Source organism: Vulpes vulpes, chromosome 13 (genome assembly GCF_048418805.1).
Source record: "Vulpes vulpes isolate BD-2025 chromosome 13, VulVul3, whole genome shotgun sequence".
Classification (NCBI taxonomy): Eukaryota; Metazoa; Chordata; class Mammalia; order Carnivora; family Canidae; genus Vulpes; species Vulpes vulpes.
This window is the reverse complement of record NC_132792.1, coordinates 31,430,369-31,451,577: the sequence shown is the minus strand read 5'-3', so window position 1 is coordinate 31,451,577 and position 21,209 is coordinate 31,430,369. Positions and strand designations below refer to the sequence as shown.

The 21,209-nt window shown below is 34.8% G+C and overlaps 1 protein-coding gene across 2 annotated transcripts in view; it reads right to left on the bottom strand.

Moving 5' to 3' along the window:
• LRP12 (LDL receptor related protein 12) overlaps positions 1-21,209 on the bottom strand; it is a 73,123-nt gene that overhangs the window by 32,700 nt on the left and 19,214 nt on the right. Inside the window, exon 2 of one of the 2 annotated variants that reach the window (XM_025994839.2) lies at positions 4,640-4,696. The exons of the other annotated variant lie outside the window; for it this stretch is intronic. Within the exon in view, the coding sequence (XP_025850624.2) occupies positions 4,640-4,696 (57 nt within the window). The remainder of the gene's footprint in view (positions 1-4,639; positions 4,697-21,209) is intronic. 2 annotated transcript variants of the gene reach the window in all.

Here is a 21,209-nt window from a genome sequence, read left to right as displayed (position 1 = left end):
TATTTGAGAAAGCAGCAAGCTCCAACATCTGTTCCTATTAGCAACCAGAATCTTCCTTAAATTTCAGGGTAGTTTTGCCTAACCATAAAAGAAAGCCAATCTCACTCTCTCATTCTTTGCAATGTCACAACTCTAGGCCATGAGTTAAAAAGAGAAGTAAACAATTACATTTCTGAACAGTCTGGGGAAAATAAAAGGTTAGGACTTCAATAGAAACATAGAAAAGTTAAATGAAAAAAAACATGATCATACCCAAGGTAAGTGCCCTCATTCACTGCAGATAGTTGTACAAATTGGTACAATCCTTTTTGAAAGCAATCTCTCAAAAGGTTTCTAAGTTAAATTATTTATGATCTTTGATTTGATAGAGTAATTTCCACTTCTAGAAATCTATGCTAAAAAACAGTCTCAGAATAAAAAAAGGGCTAGATATATATTAATATGTCCCTTGTATGTAACATGACCCAGTAGGGAGAATCCATTGGAAACAATCCATTGATATGTTTAAGAACACCACAACATAGCCACTGAATGGAAACTATACAGGCATTAAAATAATGAGTATGAAAAAAATGCAGTCTATAAAATGTTAAATAGAAAGGGCAGATGACAAAATCAGTTATAATGCAAATGCATATATAATTAAGATATGCACAGAAAAAGGACAAATACATTTAAATACTGTTATTAATTATACTAATAATGCAGAGTTAATGGGTGACTTCCTTAATCTTTTTGCTCCTTTTTCCATGTTTCCTAAATGTTTAATGAACCTTGTATAATGAATAAATAAAATTTGTGAAAAACAAGTAAAAATCTTGATTTGGAAGTAATTAATAGAGAGGGCATTATGAAATTATTTCTAAAATTACCCTGTTTGAAATAAGTATCACAGATCAAAAAGTAAAATTCAGTTTAAAGTAGATAAATTTTAAAAAATCAAATAGATTTAATTTATGTAAAGGTCTTGTTATAAATCAGTCTGACCTAAAAAATGTCTCTCATTTTATGAAGCAGATGATCGGGAACTTAGTGGTTTTAAAAGTTTAGACATTTAAAGAACATGAGACATTTGATTTAGACATTTTTAAAAAAGAATATTAAAATAGCCTTCCTACTCTCTCAATATATAAAATTAAATTACTTGGCAGTGTGTAGGATATAATTTCATGATTTTCACATATTATTAGATTTATAAAAATACCATTTATCTTTTCTCTTTATCATATATATGAAAGCAGATTTGAAATTCTGGACAATGGAAAGTTCTAAATAAAAAACATATAGAAAATAAAATTTTATCCAATAATTTTTCCCCATTTTAAAATCATGCAGTATAAAAAAATAAAAATAAAAAATATATCACTCAATATATACTTTTTGAAAATTTATGTTTTCTTATGCCAAAACCCGTAGTGTAAGAACCAGCAAAAGGACTGACTGAACTCTCTTGGCAAAGATCTGAGAAGGAGGAAGACAAAAATGAATTATTAGAAATAGAAACAAATTATCCCAAGCATAAGAACCAAAAATATATTATCAATCAGAAATAATTCCCATAATTCACATGAATTCTCAAAATTCATATGAAGAAACTAATTACTTGGTGCTATTCATAATAAAATAAGAAAAATTAATTCTGTCATTTACTATTCACTAGATATTATAAATGGGCCTTTTATAAATTCACTGTTTTACCTAATATGCTTATTATTCATCATATGATTTACCACATTGAGACATTAGAGGTACATTTTACACATACCTATTTCCTCCATTAAATAAGTTCCTTGAGACAAGAATATTTTACTCATTAGTTACTACCACTCTTCTTGGCGTAAGGACGTTAGGTGCTTAATACCTGCTAAGTGAATATTATTCATTACAGATATGGCGACTGTATATCCTACATTGTCTAGGACCATCGTGGTTCTGTCTGTAGTGCCAGAGCAGTTACAACTAGTGTACCCTTTCACTTTGAAAGTGTACTGATTTGCACAATAAACTACCTGGAAACACTAACTGTAGACAAGTGAAAATTATTTCTAAAATTGTCAGTACAATTTCCAAAATGCACAGAATGACTGGACAAGAGCACTGAGCACGGTCAAAGAGAGTAGCCGAGGAAAAAAGAGACCAGGTGAGGAGCAGGAGCCACTCTGCTCCTCACCTGGACCTGGTGCCTCTGGGCTCCACCTGGGCCTCAACCTGGACCTGGTCTTTTTGGTCCCCACTTGAGCCTCATTTGGTCCTGGTGGCTCTGGGTCCCACATGGGGCTCACCTGTACCTGCTGACTGTGGTCCTCACGTGGTCCTCACCCAGACCTGGTGACTGGTATGTGAGGAGCCTGCTCCAGATTCCCCCTTTCCCTCCATCCCTCCCCACTGCACCCTCTCTCAAGTAAATCTTCTGAAAATTAAAAAAAAAAAAAAAAGGGGGTCGACAACTTCCTACACATCAATGTGCAACTGAATTGTCTTCATATATGTCAAACAAAATAACGTATTACAAAAGACTGAACGCAGAAACAGATATGAGAATCCAGCTATATTCACTTAAGCCATTCCTTAAAGACTGCAAAATTATAAAACAATGCCATTCTTGATGTTTTTGTTTTGGAAAGTTCATTTTTTATAAAATTATTTTATGCAATAGATTCATTACTGTTATTTACAAATAAATTAATGCATTTTAAAACAATTTTCCAGTTTTAATTTCAAATACAGTAAATATCAGTAACTATAGCCTACACAAAAAAATGTCTTTGAAGTCCTTGTTATGGACTAAATTGGGTCCCTTCAAACTCAGTTTTTGAAGTCCAATGTTACTGTATTTGGAAATAGAAAAAAAAAAAAAAAAGGAAACAGAACCTTTAAGGAGGTAAATGAAGTTAAATGAGGTCATAAGGGTAGGATCCAACCCTATAGGACCTAGGGTCCTTATAAGAAGAATAAAAGACACCAGGAACCTCTCTGCATACAGGCCATGTGAAGACACAGAAAGAAGGGGGCCATTTGCAAACTAGAAAGAGAGATCTCACCAGAAACCAATCCTTCTAGCACCTTGGTCTTGAACTTCTGGCCTCTGAAACTATGAGAAAATAAATATATCTGTTATATATACCACTCAGTCTATAGTATTTTGTTATGGAAGTCCAAGTAGATCTACATGGTCCTTCTAAGACCAAAATTTTTGAAAATCCCTGAATTAGATAATGTCATTTGATTGTGTAAGTTCAAATGTTTGTATACAATCTTCTTACTTCATAGTGATGACTTGGAAACATAATCATAATCCTCATTAGCTATTCAAAATAGAAAAAGGGAGAAAATTAAGGTTATCTTTCATATAAGCTTATTTTTGCTTGATGTGTAGAATCACACAACTGGAGGACAAGAGAACCGTGACATAAACTGTGAAAGGGTCTAAGTTGACTACGAAGGCACTTGCTTTCATTTTCAGAAGACCATACTTGCCCATGTGTTTGGCTCTGCAAATTAACTCTTAGAGGTTTTAAGTCTATTAACTTAGTGAATATAAAATCAGGTATAGGGCAGCCCCGGTGGCGCAGCAGTTTAGTGCCGCCTGCAGCCCAGGGCGTGATCCTGGAGACCCTGGATCGAGTCCCACGTCAGGCTCTCTGTATGATGCCTGCTTCTCCCACTGCCTGTGTCTCTGCCTCTCTCTCTCTCTGTCTCTATGAATAAATAAATAAAAATCTTTAAAAAAATAAAATAAAATCAGGTATAAAATAAAAGAGAAAACTGTTTTGCTTCGTGTGTGGAAAAAATAACCAAAGTACAAGATGACATGAATAAATTAATCAATACATTGATAAATACACAAAGTGTAATTTTTTTTTAACCACATAAAACTTACCAAGACTAAAGGGAAATAATAATATAATGGTAAGAAACTCTATTTCAGTATATGCAAAAATAAAAGACTTTGCTCCTCTAAGTAATTACAGTTGATACAACAAAAATGGAAACAAAGCTGAGAAAGGCATATTAAGAATGAAAATTATAAACAAAACAAAACAAAAAAAAGAATGAAAATTATAATAGTTATAGGTCTATACATAATTAATAAGTTATACAGTCTTAGCCTCTGAGTGGGAAAAAAACACATTTATCTGAACAAGTTTCTGAATTTCATGGGTACAAATATGTTGTTGCATTGCTTTTTAGTCACATACAAATCGTGCACTCAAGAACAACAATTTTATATATAGCAGTACTCAAATTAAAAAATCAAGCAAAATGCTTAATTTCTCAGGCTCTAGTATTAGAAATAGCATTTAAAATTACATTTTAATAAATTTCATTTCACTTAACTTTGTAAGGAAAGAAAATACTAATTCAACTTGAGATAACTTTTTTTTTTGCTTCAATGTTTGTATGAAAAAATAATTATGCCATCTGTTTGGAAGAGTATAATCAATCCATGGGCATGCAAGTATCAATTTTATCTTATAAGAATTTCCCCATGTTCCAGTTACTTCATTCCTTATTACATGCTGCAAAAAGCAGTAATAATTTTTATAGCCAAATATCACTTTGTAAGATACCAGGTGGCTTTCAATATTTACCATATAAGTCATGCATGAAATTTAAACATTACAAAAAAATGACTTACCAGTTGACACTCCTGAAATATGCACATTTTCAGAATGTTCTGCAAGAGCACCATTTCCTAAAATTAAACATAATAATAAACTAATTTCCAAGATAAAATTTATAAAAGTTTTTCAGATTCTACCTCTGAAAGAAAATTATATAGTGCTACTTTGTAATATTCAGAAACTAAAGTCTCTTATAATAACTTTCAAAACAATACAATGAAGCCACAAATTATAGTAGTAACAGGGATAACAAAACATTTTGGAAATTGCAACAATGCAGCATGATAGATATGAAGATCAAATATATACATCTGATTAATATCAGAAAAAAATCTGTATCAAAAGAGAATTCAGAACTATTATTAGGAAAGAGAGATACTTTTTTTAGAGAGAGAAAGCATATGTGAACAGGGAATGGGGCAGAGGGAGGGGGAGAGAGAATCCCAGGTAGACTTTGTACCTAGCACAGAGCTCAAGGCAAGGCTCGATCTTACAACCCTGACATCATGACCTGAGTCGAAATCAAGTCAGATGCTGAACTAACTCAGCCATTTAGGGACTCCTAGAATCACATACTTCTTAAAAACAACATTCTACTAAGACCATGCATCAATCATTCTACAATGTGGTTACTGCATAAGGATGGTACATGTTGGTACATAAAAAAAGTAATAATGTCTTACATTGTCTTCTAAATCTTTCAACCTCTTCTCAACCACAACTCTTAACAGGCTTAAGAGGAGGGACAGAATTGTAACCTACTCTGGTACCCACCAATTTCCTCTATCTCTTATCACAAAATTGGGGACATGGAAGCATGCAAATAACTGAAATAAGTTACTAAGAGTCACTTGAAACTACCATTTAAAGTGCTGAGGATATTCTCCTTCAATGAATGTGAACAGTGTCCCTTCAGGTATTCTTGCTTTTCTTGTACAAACTGCTCATCTTTACTTATAAAGTTTAGTCTCCCTCCAATCATTAGGTGGATTTGGCATTACAACAGCTCAGGAATCCAGCTAGTAGAGAAAGAATTCTTGCAGTGGGGCAGGGGAGGAAGCTAGGTGGGAGAAGCTTCTAGAGGGCTAAGGGGAAGATTCTTTCTGATTGTTGAAAGAATAGAGACAATAGCAAGCATAGTAAGTAACAACTTGTCTTTTACAACCATGGCACTTCCATGAGTGCTTGATGACTATACAGCACCCCCCAGTGCACTCGGCTCTAGGAAGGCAGAACCTGTGTTTACTTGGCTCACCACTGCATGCACTGTTCCTAGAGCAGAGCAGGTGCCCAAAGAGCTGATGAATGAATAAATGAGGGAGGTCATGATGATGAAGTCAAGTCATGTCAATTAAGCACTTGATACAGTGCGTGGCACACAGCGCTGAACAGGTATTTACTTTTATAACTGTGTAAAATATGTTATTACTAAAGAAGAAAATAATAGCCATAAAACAACCTTTTAGTTCAACCACAGTGATGGCCTTCAAAATGAAAATAAATGTTTCCCCTCCATTAAAAATGACACAGTAGAAATGGTGACACAGATGTGTAAGCTGTATCTAGTACATAAATAAATCTGATTACAGGTAATTAAGTATTGTGCATTAATACTACAGAAGCCACGATTTATTTTTCCCAGCAATGTTAAATGCTACATACATAGAATTCAAACTAGAAACTCTCACCTATTTCTTTAGCACGTATAACTTATAAAAATTGGTGGCATAAATAAAATGATGTAATAACTAATTCAATAAAACAACTAACAAGATTTGCCAAAGGGCAGTATCAATTGCCAAAAGTTTTGCTATTCAACGAGCAGATCAGCAGTACTAGCATCATCAGGAACTTATCAGAAATGCAATTTCCGGCCCCACCCCAGATTATTGAATCTGAATGTACATTTTAACAAGATGCACCCCTATTCCCAGAGATTTGTATGCACATTAACATTTGAGTAGCACTGGCTTAAACCTTCTACTTGTATGTTAAATACAACCACAAATTATAGCTGCGTAATCTGTGACCCTAACGTTTCCAATATCCTTAAGGTTGTATATTAAATTATCCTCAGGAGTTTTAATATTAAATATATTTCATATATTGATTTTTAAAAAATTTCAGTAGATAGACTAAGGATAGGCAGAAGGAAAAGAGTAACATAACGTAGTATTTACGACTGGACTCTGGACCGGATTGGCAGAATTTTAATATTAGCTTTACCACTTACTTGCTATGTAATTTAATTTAGGTCAGGTTACCTGACCTCTTTATGTCTTAACTTGATCTCTAAAATGGAGACTACCTATCTTATAATGCTTAGTAAAATTCTCTAAAATAGAAAAACAAAGAATTCAATTTAAATCTACATCAGCATGCAAACGAATAAACTAATATAGCTTTATAATAAAATATTCAGGGCAGCCCTGGTGGCTCAGCGGTTTAGTGCTGCCTTCAGCCCGGGGTGTGATCCTGGAGATCCGGAATCGAGTCCCACGTCAGGCTCCCTGCATGGGGCCTGCTTCTCCCTCTGCCTGTGTCTCTGCCTCTATCTCTCTCTGTGTGTCTCTCATGAATAAATAAAATCTTAAAATAAAACAAAATATTCAATAAACTGGATGGATTCTCTATGTACTAACTTGGAAAGATATGTACATTAAATTATATGTTTCAGAGTAACATTAAAATGTGATCTGATTAGAAATGTGATCTAATTTTAACGTTAAAATGATATATGCATAGTTAAATGCATATATTTATATAAGCAAATTATACACACACACACATATAAAAGAGTCTTAGGGTATACACAAATTGTGGAAGAAAAACTCTGGAACTGGAATTAGAGAGGAAGATCTAGTTTCTACACTTCAGCACTGACTGAATTTGTTACAACAGGTGTGGATTTCTTCAAAGTTTTTATTAATATTACTAAAAGATTAGGTGAAGAGAATATAGTTCATCTCCCACCATTCTAAGTAAACAAAAGTCTCATAAATATTGTGTCAAATAGCAAAAAATATTGTAATTTCATAAATGTAATATTAATGATTTTTAAAACTGATAAACAATAAAACATGATACTGCTAGTTTCCCACAGATTTATTCTACCTTAAAAAAATCCTATTTGGAAGTTAAAAAAATCAATGAAAATTTCTCTTAACATCAAACAACTATCCTCTTTCTTATGAGTATCACATCGAGTTAAGTGAGTTACTCCATTTATTTATACTGCCATTCTAAAAAGTATTTTTACAAAGATGACAGTTATATAGCACAACTATTTTGATATTATAAGCAGACTGCTCCCCCAAATCAAATTACATTCTCTCTAATGCCCTTCCTCCGCCCCCAAGAGAAGACAACTCCACACATATGAGGATATACACATACTATCTCCTTACTATACCTACAGTGTTCAAATGCAGCCATGCTAGATATTCCTTTAATTTTTTTTAATTTATTTATGATAGTCACACAGAGAGAGAGAGAGAGAGAGAGAGGCAGAGACACAGGCAGAGGGAGAAGCAGGCTCCATGCACCGGGAGCCCGACGTGGGATTTGATCCCGGGTCTCCAGGATCGTGCCCTGGGCCAAAGGCAGGCGCCAAACCGCTGCGCCACCCAGGGATCCCCATGCTAGATATTCTTGCAGGAGTCCCCTTTAGAGGTAGGTAACATGTACTAGAAAACATATAGTCTGATAAAACATTACTTCTATAACTATACAATAGTAACCAATTAATTAATGGATCAACAAATTAACTAGAAAAAAGTTTTCAAGTAAGAAAAAGTTTTATCATCACTTAAGTCAGAAAATAATGTATTACTACTTAAATTTTTTTAGTTCCACTAACCAAATACCAAAGGTGATCAAGCTCCCTCTTTAAGTATTTTTCTTTCCAAAATGCAAGATGGCTTTCAGTTTCTGACTGCAATCAAATGGGAGTGAAAGTATTCCAAAAGAGATACTGTTTTAGAAAAGAGGCCACACCACATAGGATGGTGAGCCTGAGCTCTGGAACCAGAAATTATCCCTAGCTCTACTATTTATTTAGTCATGAACCTTAATTAAACTACTTCTCCTAAGATATGGTTTACTCACCTGAACAATCAGGATGTCCTTATTAAGAGAATGCCTAAATTTATGTTCTGCATCCCTATTACTTTGTAATGTTCTATTTATTTATTCTTTTTAAGAACTGAAGTTCTTAAAGAATAGCTAATAAACACAGCTAAGATTTGATAAATATGTGCCAGCCAAATCCTAAATGCTTTACAAGCCTTCCCTCAGCTCATCCTTAAAACAGTTAATTTTAGAGATAAGAAAACCAAAACTTCTAGCAATTTAGAAATTTTTTCAAAAAGCTAGTAATTGGATGAATTGAAAAGTCAAATCTACAGACACTAAAAAGTTTGTGTTCCTTACTTTTTAAAAAGAATTCAGAATGAATATATTTCTTGTTTACAAAAAAAAAAATAGTACTTAGCTTTCAGAATGAAAGCCCACCTGCCACAGAGATTACAGTTTGTAAGTGGTAAAGTCATTGGTTCAAAAGTTAATCAGCAGCATTTACAAGGTACTTATGTACTTGGCAACCTACAATCTCTTTTTCTATGTGCAGTTAGAACAGCTATCAAACATAAATACATACATACACGCAAAAGCAAACATCATTTCTATTTTGCAACTATACTAAAGGAAAAAGCCCAAAATCCTAATAGGGCTTACCAGACTCCACAGTCTGGTTCTTCCAAACCACTTCAAAAGCTTCATCTTGTGATCTGCTTTTCTATTCTATTTCTTCTTTTCAGAAACGGATTTCTCTTACAAAAGTATTAGCTGTCTCTCTCTTGTCTTTAGACTTTCCTTTAATACTATTTCTTTAGAGAGGTATATCCGGATTTCCCCATACTAGATTAGGTCATTCTGTTAACTGGCTCCTATATATCTAATACTGTTGCTTTTTGAAAATCTACCACACTTGTGTTATCTGTGTAATATCTCTATTTCCCACCAGATCTTAATCTTGGCAGCAGGGCTTGGGGGGTGGTGTGATGTGGTGATGGGAAATAGCTTGGGTTTGTTTTGTTTTGCTGACAAGTGACTAGCAGAGAATATAACATATAGTAAGAGATACCTAGTCCATATCTGATACCTAGTCCATATCTGCTCAAATAGATGAATAGGTCAGTACATAAGAAAAGAGGCATAGTCCTAGTCTCAAAGAGTCAACAATCTATTGAGAAAATAACAAAAAATACATGAAACAGAAACAAATGTATAAAAACAAAGTAAAATTAGCAAGCTTCTTATTCAAGTGGGAAGCCCTGGAGACTTTTCTACTAAAAATAGGAATGGAAGACAGGTGGATCCATCATAGTTATTACTATTGGCTAATGCAATTAGACAAGAAAAAGCAATTATAAACCTAAGAATTGAAAAAAAGGAGGTAAAACTGCATCTATCTGTAGATGACATAATTGTATATATCTATTTGGAAAACTGAAAACAGTCAACAGAAATATTTTTCTGTTTTAAAACAGTATTATTTTTCAAACAGTATTAAAAATTAGTAAAGTAGCAGGATATAAAATACAGCATACAGAAATCAAGAGCCTTTTTTTTTTCAAGAGCCTTTTTAATACAAACAAGAGCCAGTCAGAAGATACTTATTTTTAGTAGCAACAAAAAATGGTATTTTAAAAACTCTGACCCAGAACTCCTGCTGTTGTTCATGACAGAATAATTAGTGATGGGATCAGTAATTCTGCTATGAACAACTAAAAAAGTTGGAAAAAAACGTGAAAAAATTTCAGACACTGGACAACAGACAGTATAAGACTATAATCTCTGAGAGAAGGGAAACAAATTAAAATGAGTCCTATTATTACACTAGCTTTCTGCCTGGAGATTTTCTGAATTCTGGTACATTTCAGGAGAACCTAAGTTCATTTTTCTAATATCTAGACCAAATTTTTCTAATTGTGCAAAGAGTATAAGACAATTTCAGGACCCTTGTAAAAATTAACAAGCATCTGTCTTCAACATTTCTACTAATTTGATTATTAATCAGAAAAGGATCAAGTTTCTCTAAACTTGTTCTTACCAAAATAATATAACTTAAAGATCTATTTCCTCTCCTATAGGTTCTTCTATATTCTCCTATATTCTATTCTCTATTTATTATCTTCCCTAGAGCACTATAGCTTATTTGCTGGTTTACGGAATTCTCATCCTTTTCACTCCCTGGTTTGGGAAATCAAAAATTCATTTTCTGTCTCCAGTCTTCTGACCTTTCTTCCCTTTTCTCATTCCTTGGAATCACTTTCATATCTAAATCACTTTCATATCTGCCTAAGCAATAGTTCTATATACCTGTTATTCTTTATTCTATAAATAAATGTCTCAAAGACCATTTTGTTGTTCTTAGTTATTTTTGCTCAACTCAATCCTGAGTTTTCTCTACATTAGTAACACTTACAATCTATTATCCTTTCTATCTTGGGAATATGTTCATTAATCTGAAGTCATTGAGCAACCACTGAATTTCTTTATATTTCTTTGCCATTCATTACTTTTGGGATTGTTTGGAATTTTAATAACCAGAAATTATTTCTGAGATCTTAATAACCTCCCTGGACTATCTATCTTTCTTTCCAGATTTTCATGTTGTGAAGGCATATTAGTATTTTTCTAAATTACTTTTGTTTTCTGTTTTTTTTTTTCTAAATTACTTTTGAATCTTTAGGTGTTAAGCTCTGATTGTGCTCAATCTCATGTCTTCTAATATAGGGCTCAAATTCATTACCCCAAGATCAAGAGTCGCATGCTCTACCAACTGAGCCAGCTAGCTGCCCCTCTTTTCTTTTTACTTAAGAAAAAGCCATTACAACATGGTTACCTTTTTTTTCAATTAAAGATTTTGAGAGAACAAGAGTGAGAGAGAGCACGCAAGCAGGGGTAAGGGGCAAAGGGAGAAGAAGCAGCATATTCCCACTAAGCAGGGAGCCATTTGCCGAGCTGGAACCTAGGACCCTGGAATCATGACCTGAGTCACCCAGGCACCCCCATGGTTACTTCTTTCAGTCTGGTCAACGTAAGGTATAGACTAGCACACTGTTCTAAAACTGAATTATCTCACCCAAAATCTGTATGTCAAAGCCCCTACCCCTATGTGACAAGTGGGATAATTAGGGTTAAGAGTCATAAAGTGGTCGCCTAATCTAAAAAGACTGATTTCCTTAAGAGATATGAGAAATCTCTCTCTCCATCTGTGCAGATAAGAGGTCATGTGAGGACATGCTGAGAAAGACACTGCAAGCCAAGAAGAGAAACCTCAAAAGAAATGAACTCTAATGGCACCTTGATCTTAGACTTTTTTAGCCTTCCAGTACTGTGAAAAAATAAATTTGTGTTAAGCCCCTCAGTCTGTGATGTTTTGTTATGGCAACTCAAGCAGACCAATACACACACTTTTCCTAAATGTTTGCTAGACCAAGGTGTTTGTAAATTCCTTCAAAGTGTATGAAAAATTCAGTACATTCTTCTCAAGAGAGGCTCTATAATGTCTACCAAAGACCTATAATGAGATGTTTCATGGAAAAAAAAGGTTAAGAATCCACTGGGAGATAAAGATGTTTTCCCGCTTTGTTTAATTACTGGTATTTGGATAATATTATTTCAGTCTTTTTAATTACAGCCATTCATTATGGATTTAATAGTCCATAATTAAAGGTAAAGGTAAATGAACTGGTCTGAACCTACCTGCTCCTTAAAATAATAGTAATAATCACTTATAAAATTACTTTTTAGAAAAAGATACTTTCTAATTTTCAAACCACATTCTTAACAGACATTTGGGGAATATGATGTTTCTGTATGTTTAGACTTCCTGTGGTATTAGTAAGATCTTATGTTTGAAATGTCTTCCAAAAAGGGTATGATAACAATGAACTATTAGTCAAAGTATCAATACTAAACTAACACAAGTACTCAGTATTCAGAGAATGAATCAATCCCTTGAAGAACATGCAAGATAGTTATGAATCCTACTGTTGAAAATCTCAGTGACATTTGCTCATATAAATGGAAACAATTTTTATTCTAAAATAGCTTGAATCACTAATGTGGGAATTCACAAAATATACTAGAAAAGAACCCTAAGGATTATGAGAGTTCAAAAGTTCCTACCTGTGACTCCTATGGTTCATAAGAGTAAATATGAAAATTTGAAGGGATTCAGAACTCCAGGAAAAAAAAAACAATTATACACCTATATTTCCTTTTTTCTTTTTTTAAAAAATATTTTATTTATTTATTTGACAGAACAAGTACAGGGAGAGGGGCAGGGGGAGAAGCAGGGAGCCTGACACGGGACTCAATTTTAGGACCCTGAGATCATGAGCTGAGCCAAAGGCAGACGACTCACCAACTGAGTCACCCAGGCGCCCTGATTTATACTTCTTATTAGAGACTGAGATATATACTTCATATACCATAAAATTCACCTTTTTTAAAGTATACAATCCAGTGGGTTTTAGTATGTTCAAAAGCTATGCAACCACTGCCATTATCACTTGCCTGTTTTCCTTCCAAAAAAGAATCTATTAGCAGTTTTTCCTTTGTCTGTCCTCCTCTAGCCCCTAAGAACAACTAGTTTCTGTCTCTATCTCTATGGGTTTGCTTATTCTGGACATTTAATATAAACGGGATCATATGTGATTTTATATGTTGGCCTCTTTCACCTAGCTTAATGTTTTCATGGTTCATCCATATTGTACCATGAATCGATAATCCACTCCATTTTTATGGTCAAGCAGAGTTCCATTGTAGGGATAAACCACATTTTGCTCAGCCACTCATCAGTTGACAAACATTTGGGTTGTTTCCACTTTTTGTGAATAATGCAGCTATAAATGTTTAAGTTTTTGTGTGTACATATGTTTTTAGGTCTCAAGTATATACACAGAGTGAAAGTGCTTGGTCTTTTGGTAACTCTACAGTTACCTTTATAAGGAAATGCCAAATTATTTTCCAAATGGCTATACAATTTTACATTCCCATCAGCAATGTGTTAAGAGTTCCAATTTCTCTGTATCTTCACCAACACTTGTTATAGTCTGTCTTTTTATCTTAGGTATCCTTATGGGCATAACATAGCATCACTGTGGTTTTGATTTGCATTTCCCTAATTTAGAATAATGATGCTGAGTTCTTTTCATGTATTTACTGTTTTTTTACATTCTTTGAAGAAATGTCTATTTCATAAGTGACTGGATTTGTCTTTTTTTGTTGAGCTGTAAGAGTTCTTTATATATCATGGATATTAACCTCTTATCAGATACATGATTTGCAAATATTTTCTCCCATTCTGTAATCTGACTTTTCCCCTTTCTTAATGGTGTCCTCTGCAGCACAGTTGTTTTTTTTTTATTTGAGCCAGTCCAATTCACCTATTTTTAATTTTGTTGCTCGTGGTTTGTTGTCATATCTAAGAATCCATCTCCTAATTCAAGGTCACAAAGATTTACTCCTTTGCTTTCTTCTGAGTTTTATATAGTTTTAGCACTTACATTTGGTCTTTGGTCCATCTGGAGTTAAATGGTGTATACAGTTAAGGAAGGGGTCAAATTTCACTCTCTTGCATATGGTTAACCAGTTGTTTCATCACAGTTTGATGAAAAGACTACTCTTTCCCTGATGAATTATCCTGGCACTGTTGCTGAAAATCAACTGACTATAAATGCAAGCATTTATCTCTGGACTTTCAATTCTGTTTCACTTATCATGCTGTCTTCATCTGGTAACTTTGCATTAAGTTTTGAAAACAGGAAACATGAACCTCCAAATTTCTTCTTCTTCATTAAGATTGTTTTTGTTATTAGGGATTCCCTAAATTTCTTTTTTATTTTATTTTATTTTAATTTTTATTTATTTATTTATAATAGTCACACACAGAGAGAGAGAGAGAGAGAGAGAGAGAGAGAGAGGCAGAGACACAGGCAGAGGCAGGCTCCATGCACCGGGAGCCAGACGTGGGACTCGATCCCGGGTCTCCAGGATCGCGCCCTGGGCCAAAGGCAGGCGCCAAACTGCTGCGCCACCCAGGGATCCCCGGATTCCTTGAATTTCTATATGAATTTTAGGATCAGCTTGTCAATTCCTTCAAAGAGAATTGAAATTTTGATAGGGATTGCGTTAAATCTGTACATCAATTTGAGGATTATTAACAATACTAATTCTTAACGAATATTATGTCAAATACATAAATATAGGATGTTTTGCCACTTTTAGGACATATTTAATTTCTAGCCACAAGATTTTGTAGTTTCAGAGTATAAGATCTGCACTTTGTAAAATGTATCCTTAAGTATTTTATTCTTTTTCATGCTATTTTTTAAAGACTTAATTTTAAGTAATCTTTACACCTAATGTGGGGCTCGAACTCAAAATATTTTATTTATTTTATTTTATTTATTTTTTTATTTTATTTTTTTATTTATTTTATTATATTTCATTTTATTTTATTTTATTATTTTTTATTTATTTATTTATTTATTTATTTATTTATTTATTTATTTATTTATGATAGTCACACAGAGAGAGAGAGAGGCAGAGACACAGGCAGAGGGAGAAGCAGGCTCCATGCACCGGGAGCCCGACGTGGGATTCGATCCCGGGTCTCCAGGATCGCGCCCTGGGCCATAGGCAGGCGCCAAACCGCTGCGCCACCCAGGGATCCCTCGAACTCAAAATCTTGAGACCAAGAGTTGCATGCTCTACCAACAGAGGCAGCGAGGTGTCCCTCATTATGTACAAAGTACGTCAAATCTATAAACTAAGATAGTGTTAATTCTCCTCTTCCAATTAAGATGCCTTTTTTTCCTTGCCTAACTGCCCTGCCTAGAACTAATGTAACACTGATTAAAGAAATGAGAGTGGACATCCTTGTCTTACTCTTGGTCTTAGAGAGAAAGCTTTCAGTCTTTCACCATTAAGTATGATGTTAGCTGTGTGTTTTTCATAGATGCCCTTAATTAGGTTGAGGAAGTTTCCTTTTATTCCTAGTTTATTGAGCATTTTCATTATGAAAATGGTGTTGGCTATTGTTAAATGTCTTCCCTGTGTCTACTAAGATTCCCCTATGGTTTTTGTTACTTATTCTATCAATATGGCATATTATACTGATTGATTTTCCTGTTTTGAACCTTACATTCCTGGGAAGTAGTTTATAATCCTGTTTACATATTGAACCTTACATTCTGGTCATAGTTTATAATCCTGTTTACATATTGCTAGATTTGGTTTGCTAGTATTTTGGTAAAGGACTTTTGCATCTATAAATAAGGGAAACTAGTAGTTTTCTTTTCCTGGTATCAGAGTATTGCTGGTCTCATAAAATGAGTTGGGATGACTGTGTATACACACACATGCATACATAATGGGTGCTACGATGTATTTTATTCTCATTTATATAATGTTTTTGCTACTAAATTTTTTTGGTTAAATTAAGTTTCATAGCTTATTACTCAACAGAAGGTAATTAGCTTGTTGATTACATTATAACATTTCTAAAAAGTGATAAGTGGCCTGCTTTACTGAATGTACCAGGCACAGTACCCAAATAGATAAATCCAATACGTGGTAAGTTTAATATAACAGAATAGTGACAAATAAAGGTAGTTCGTTCTTTCTTGTTTCTAAGCAAGTAAAATCTTCTGCAATGTGGCGGCCTATGACTGGGGTTGCAAAGGGATACTAGGAGATAAACATGCTGGAAACTTCTTATGTCAACTCTATTTTTAATAGTTGATGGAACTCAAGTACAGAGAGAAAGGAAAGGCAGTCACCTTTTTAAAAAGAATTGGCTTTGTTGAGGTTTAATTTGCATGCAAAAAGTTCATTAATTCCAAGTATACAGTTTGATGAGTTCTAAAAAACGCATAAAGTTCTACACCCACCACTACAATCCAGACACATTTCCATTACCCAAACAAGCTCTCTGGGCCCCTCTGCAGTCAATTCCCTTCCCACACACCTAAAGTCAGACAACTACTAATCATAGGTAGTCAACATTTATAAAGCATTATGTACTGTACTGAACTCATGAGGTATTATTTTTAATCTTCCTCCTAAGAATAGTTACTTATCCCCACATTATGGATGAGGAAACTGAGTTTAAGAAAGATGTGCAAGATTTTTTAGCTAGTAAGTGGGAAGGATATGTTCAAAACAAGATCTACCTAGTTCCAACATTAAAACTTGAGTTTTTACCTAAAAATAATAAGTATCTTGGCTTCTCTTGAAAACATTTTAGTATCTGTCTATACATATTCATGCATGCAAACCTACTGAGCTGATCTCTTTTGGGAGAAGGACACATTTTTTTCTCAGGTAACCAACTGCCTCAGGGCTTTCTACTGTCATTCTCATGCTGATACCCCATCCCCCTAGTTTGTGTTACTTTCTTGATCTTTGTTAGAATTTGAATTTGTGACCTCTGGAGTATTCTGTGAGTCCAAGTTACAGTGTAAAAAAATGTATGGAAGGATACAAAATAAACTGCTATCACTGTTACCGTACCCTCTTACCCCATCTCCAAGACAGAAAGGCCGGAAATGGTTAGTTTTTGTTCTTCATATGTTTCTTTGTTTGATTTATTACAGTATGTATTACTTTTCTAAGTGAATTCATGTGTATTGAATATTAAGTACTGGAATACTACCTTCTAACAAAAATTAACATAAAACTACATAGCTAGTTTCAAGTTTTCTTTATAATGTTATAATTAAGAAATGATTACAGGTGATGCTTTTTTTCTTAATACTATTGACAGAATGGTACAAGAACTATCATTTAATAAAATACTAAAGCATATACAGTACCCTTTCCTATAGCAACAGCTCACTTTCAAAAGTGTTCTTATACATAAGATTCAATAATGAGCAGGGTAATGTATGGCTGCAACTTTCCTATTCTTGCTGACATCACTGATAACACTTTGAAATTTACCCAAAGACCAAAGCAAACAAACAGAAATAGTGTGGGCAATGGTAATAACAACAAAGATAAATGCAATTTAACGTGCCAGACTGCAGGAAAATAGCCTTTTAGAGGTAGAAATAAAAGAAAGCAGAATTTATCATCAGTAACCATTTACCTTTTTAAAAATGTTTTTAAAATATTTTATTTATTCATGAGAGATACAGAGAGAGAGAGAAAGGTAGAGACATAGGTAGAGGGAGAAGCAGGCTCCTCAAGGGGAGCCCAATGAGGGACTTGATCCCAGGACCAGGATCATGACCTGAGCCAAAGGCAAACGCTCAAACACTGAGCCACCCAGGCGTCCCTAACCATTTATATTTTTAAAGTATACTTTTGACAACACTTAAAAATTACTAAATTGTTAAAATCAGAGTACCTTTTATAGATTTAAGTTTTCCTTGACATTAACTCCATATTTTCTTTGGCACCAAATATACATACTGTTGTCTTTTTCTTACCTTTATTATTTATGCAAGATGAAACAATAAGTACTTCCCTTCTACTTCTAATATCAATGACAGAGAACATGATATCATGAATGGTTTTTCACTAACTGGGAAGATTATTCTCAAGTTTATTAGAAACTCCATCACAGGAGTTGAGGATACAATGTCCAAAATCACTATGGATCCTGGAGTCATTCGTTAGTGCCCCTCTTGCCCTTCCCTTCAGATCCTTCCTCTCTTCTGGTTCCTTTGTCTCCTCTTGATGACATATGTAATTAAGGTCTTCCTCATTTTTTTTTTTTTTAAGATTTTATTTATGGGGGGGGGGAGACACAGGCAGAGGGAGAAGCAGGCTCAATGCAGGGAACCTGATGTGGGACTCAATTCTGGGTCTCCAGGATTATGCCCTGGGCCGAAGGCAGCGCTAAACCGTTGAGCCACCGGGGCTCCCGGTCTTCCTCATTCTTAAGAGAAAACCTTTTTCTTGCTAGTTTACCTCCCCATTTCTTATCTTACTTAGTCTTTCCATTTTCAGCTAAACTTTCTGAATTTATACGCATTAATGGAGCTTTCTTACCTATCATTTGCTCCAGCCCTTCCTCTGTCTAGTTTTTAGCCGTAGCACATTTCTGAAACTCAAGACAAAGATTACCAATGACCCAGCTATCAAACACTTTACCTTCAGAAATGTGAACTCTGAATCCAGTTTTCTGATAGTTGGAGAAAATCACATAACAATGAGGAACAGTGTCACTATAAATTCATGGTTTTAACTCATCTGGATACTCAATGTTGGGAGCATAACCTTTTAATAAAGCCTTATCTATCTTCAATTCCCTCATGAACTACATGAGTCCTTCATTTCTCTCTTTGAGCCTCCAAACAACGTCCTCAACCAATACTCTTAGTAAATCATCATTCTTTCCAACCATTCAGAGGTCTTTTGGCACGTTATCCTCTTTCTAGAAACTCTTTTCAGCATACATGTTTAAAGGTTTAAGTCCTCCATATTGGTAGATCCCAAATTTTCACTCCTAATCAGAATCTTTCCCTTGAGCTGCAAATTTTTGCCTGATACTCACCACCTCCCCAACATTCACTGAGCACTCACCTTATGTCAGTCACTGTGGTTGGTGCTTTTCCTACAATATTACTAATCCTTGCAGCATATTTGTAAAACAAGTACTATCCCCATTTCATATGTGGAGAAACTGAGAATTAAAGAGGTTAAGAGAACTGCTCAAGGCTACACAACTAGTTAAGTAGCACTGCCAGGATTTAGGCAGATTTGTCTCACTCAAAGCCTATACTCTTAAAACAAAAATAGCAACAACTAATATGAGAGGTATTATTTGCCAGATCATGGTCTAAGCCATTTCCATGCTTCAGTACATTTAATCTTCATAATCACCCTGTAAAGGAGCTGCTATTATTTTTTTTTCTTCTTAGAACCTGCGTATTTTATTACCAGTTTGGTGTTCTTTTTGTTTTGTTTTGTATATATTTTTTTATTGGAGTTCGATATGCCAACATATAGCATAACACCCAGTGCTCATCCTGTCAAGTGCCCCCCTTAGTGCCCATCACCCAGTCACCCCAACCCCCTGCCCACCTCCCTTTCCACCACTCATTGTTCGTTTCCCAGAGTTGAGTGTCTCTCATGTTCTGTCATCCTCACTGATATTTCCCACTCATTTTCTCTCTTTTCCCCTTTATTCCCTTTCACTATTTTTTATATTCACCAAATGAATGAGACCATATAATGTTTGTCCTTCTCTAATGGACTTAATTCACTCAGCAGAATACCCTCCAGTTCCATTCACATTGAAGCAAATGGTGGGTATTTGTCATTTCTAATGGCTGAGTAATATTCCATTGTATATTGGAATATATCAATATCAAAAAAATAAAGATAATAAGATATTTTATATCTTTATAAAAAAAGATTTTATTTATTCATGAGAGACACAGAGGCAGAGACACAGGCAGAGGGGAAACTGGCTCCCTGCAGGGAGCCTGATGCAGGACTTGATCCCAGGATCCCAGGAGCATGAGCTGAGCCGAAGGCAGATGCTCAACCACTGAGCCACCCAGGTGCCCCTTCCTTACGATTTTCTTTTTTTTTTTCTTTTTTTTTTTTTTTTTATGATAGTCACAGAGAGAGAGAGAGAGAGAGGCAGAGACACAGGCAGAGGGAGAAGCAGGCTCCATGCACCGGAAGCCCGATGTGGGATTTGATCCCGGGTCTCCAGAATCGCGCCCTGGGCCAAAGGCAGGCACCAAACCGCTGCGCCACCCAGGGATCCCCCTTACGATTTTCTTAATAACATTTTCTTTTCTCTAGCTTACTTGATTGTAAGAATATAGTATGTGATACATATAACGTACAAAATATATGCTAATCAATCATTTATGTTATTGGTAAGGCTTCCAGTCAACAGTAGGCTATCAGTGATTAATATTTTGGGTAGTCAAAAGTTATACATGGATTTTCAGCTGTGTAGTGAGGGGGGGTGTCAGCATCCCTAACCTCTCTATTATTCACGGGTCAACTGTATTTGCTGAATGTATGAATAAATGATTTAGCTTGCAAGCTTCCTATTTTTGGTCTTGCAGCTCTCTGATCCATTCTCTGATCCATGCTACTAGAGACTTTTTTTTGAAGGCATATCTGATATTAATCTTCAGCTTATAAAACTGTAACTGGTTCAACTCCTTATATGTAGTAAGAGCCTCTAGGACCCACTGAAATCTGGTCCTTCTCATTCTCTTAACTTTTTCTATTCCTTGTCTGCTTTTACCTCATACATACATATTCTGGTTTTCACACACTGCACAAGTATGGTTTCTGAAACTGATATTTTTGAACATGCTGTTCTCTCTCCCTGAAACAGTTTAATGCACTGCCATGTTACTTGCCAAATTCCTTCAACTCAGCTTGAGAAACAGATCTCTATCAATGGCAAGATGAGTTAAGAGTCCTTACTGATGTTTCCACAGTACGACACATCACTACAGAGTTATGAACATATTACCACCACAGTCCTTATTATCTGGTTTTGGGTTATTAACTTCTTCCACATCAAAT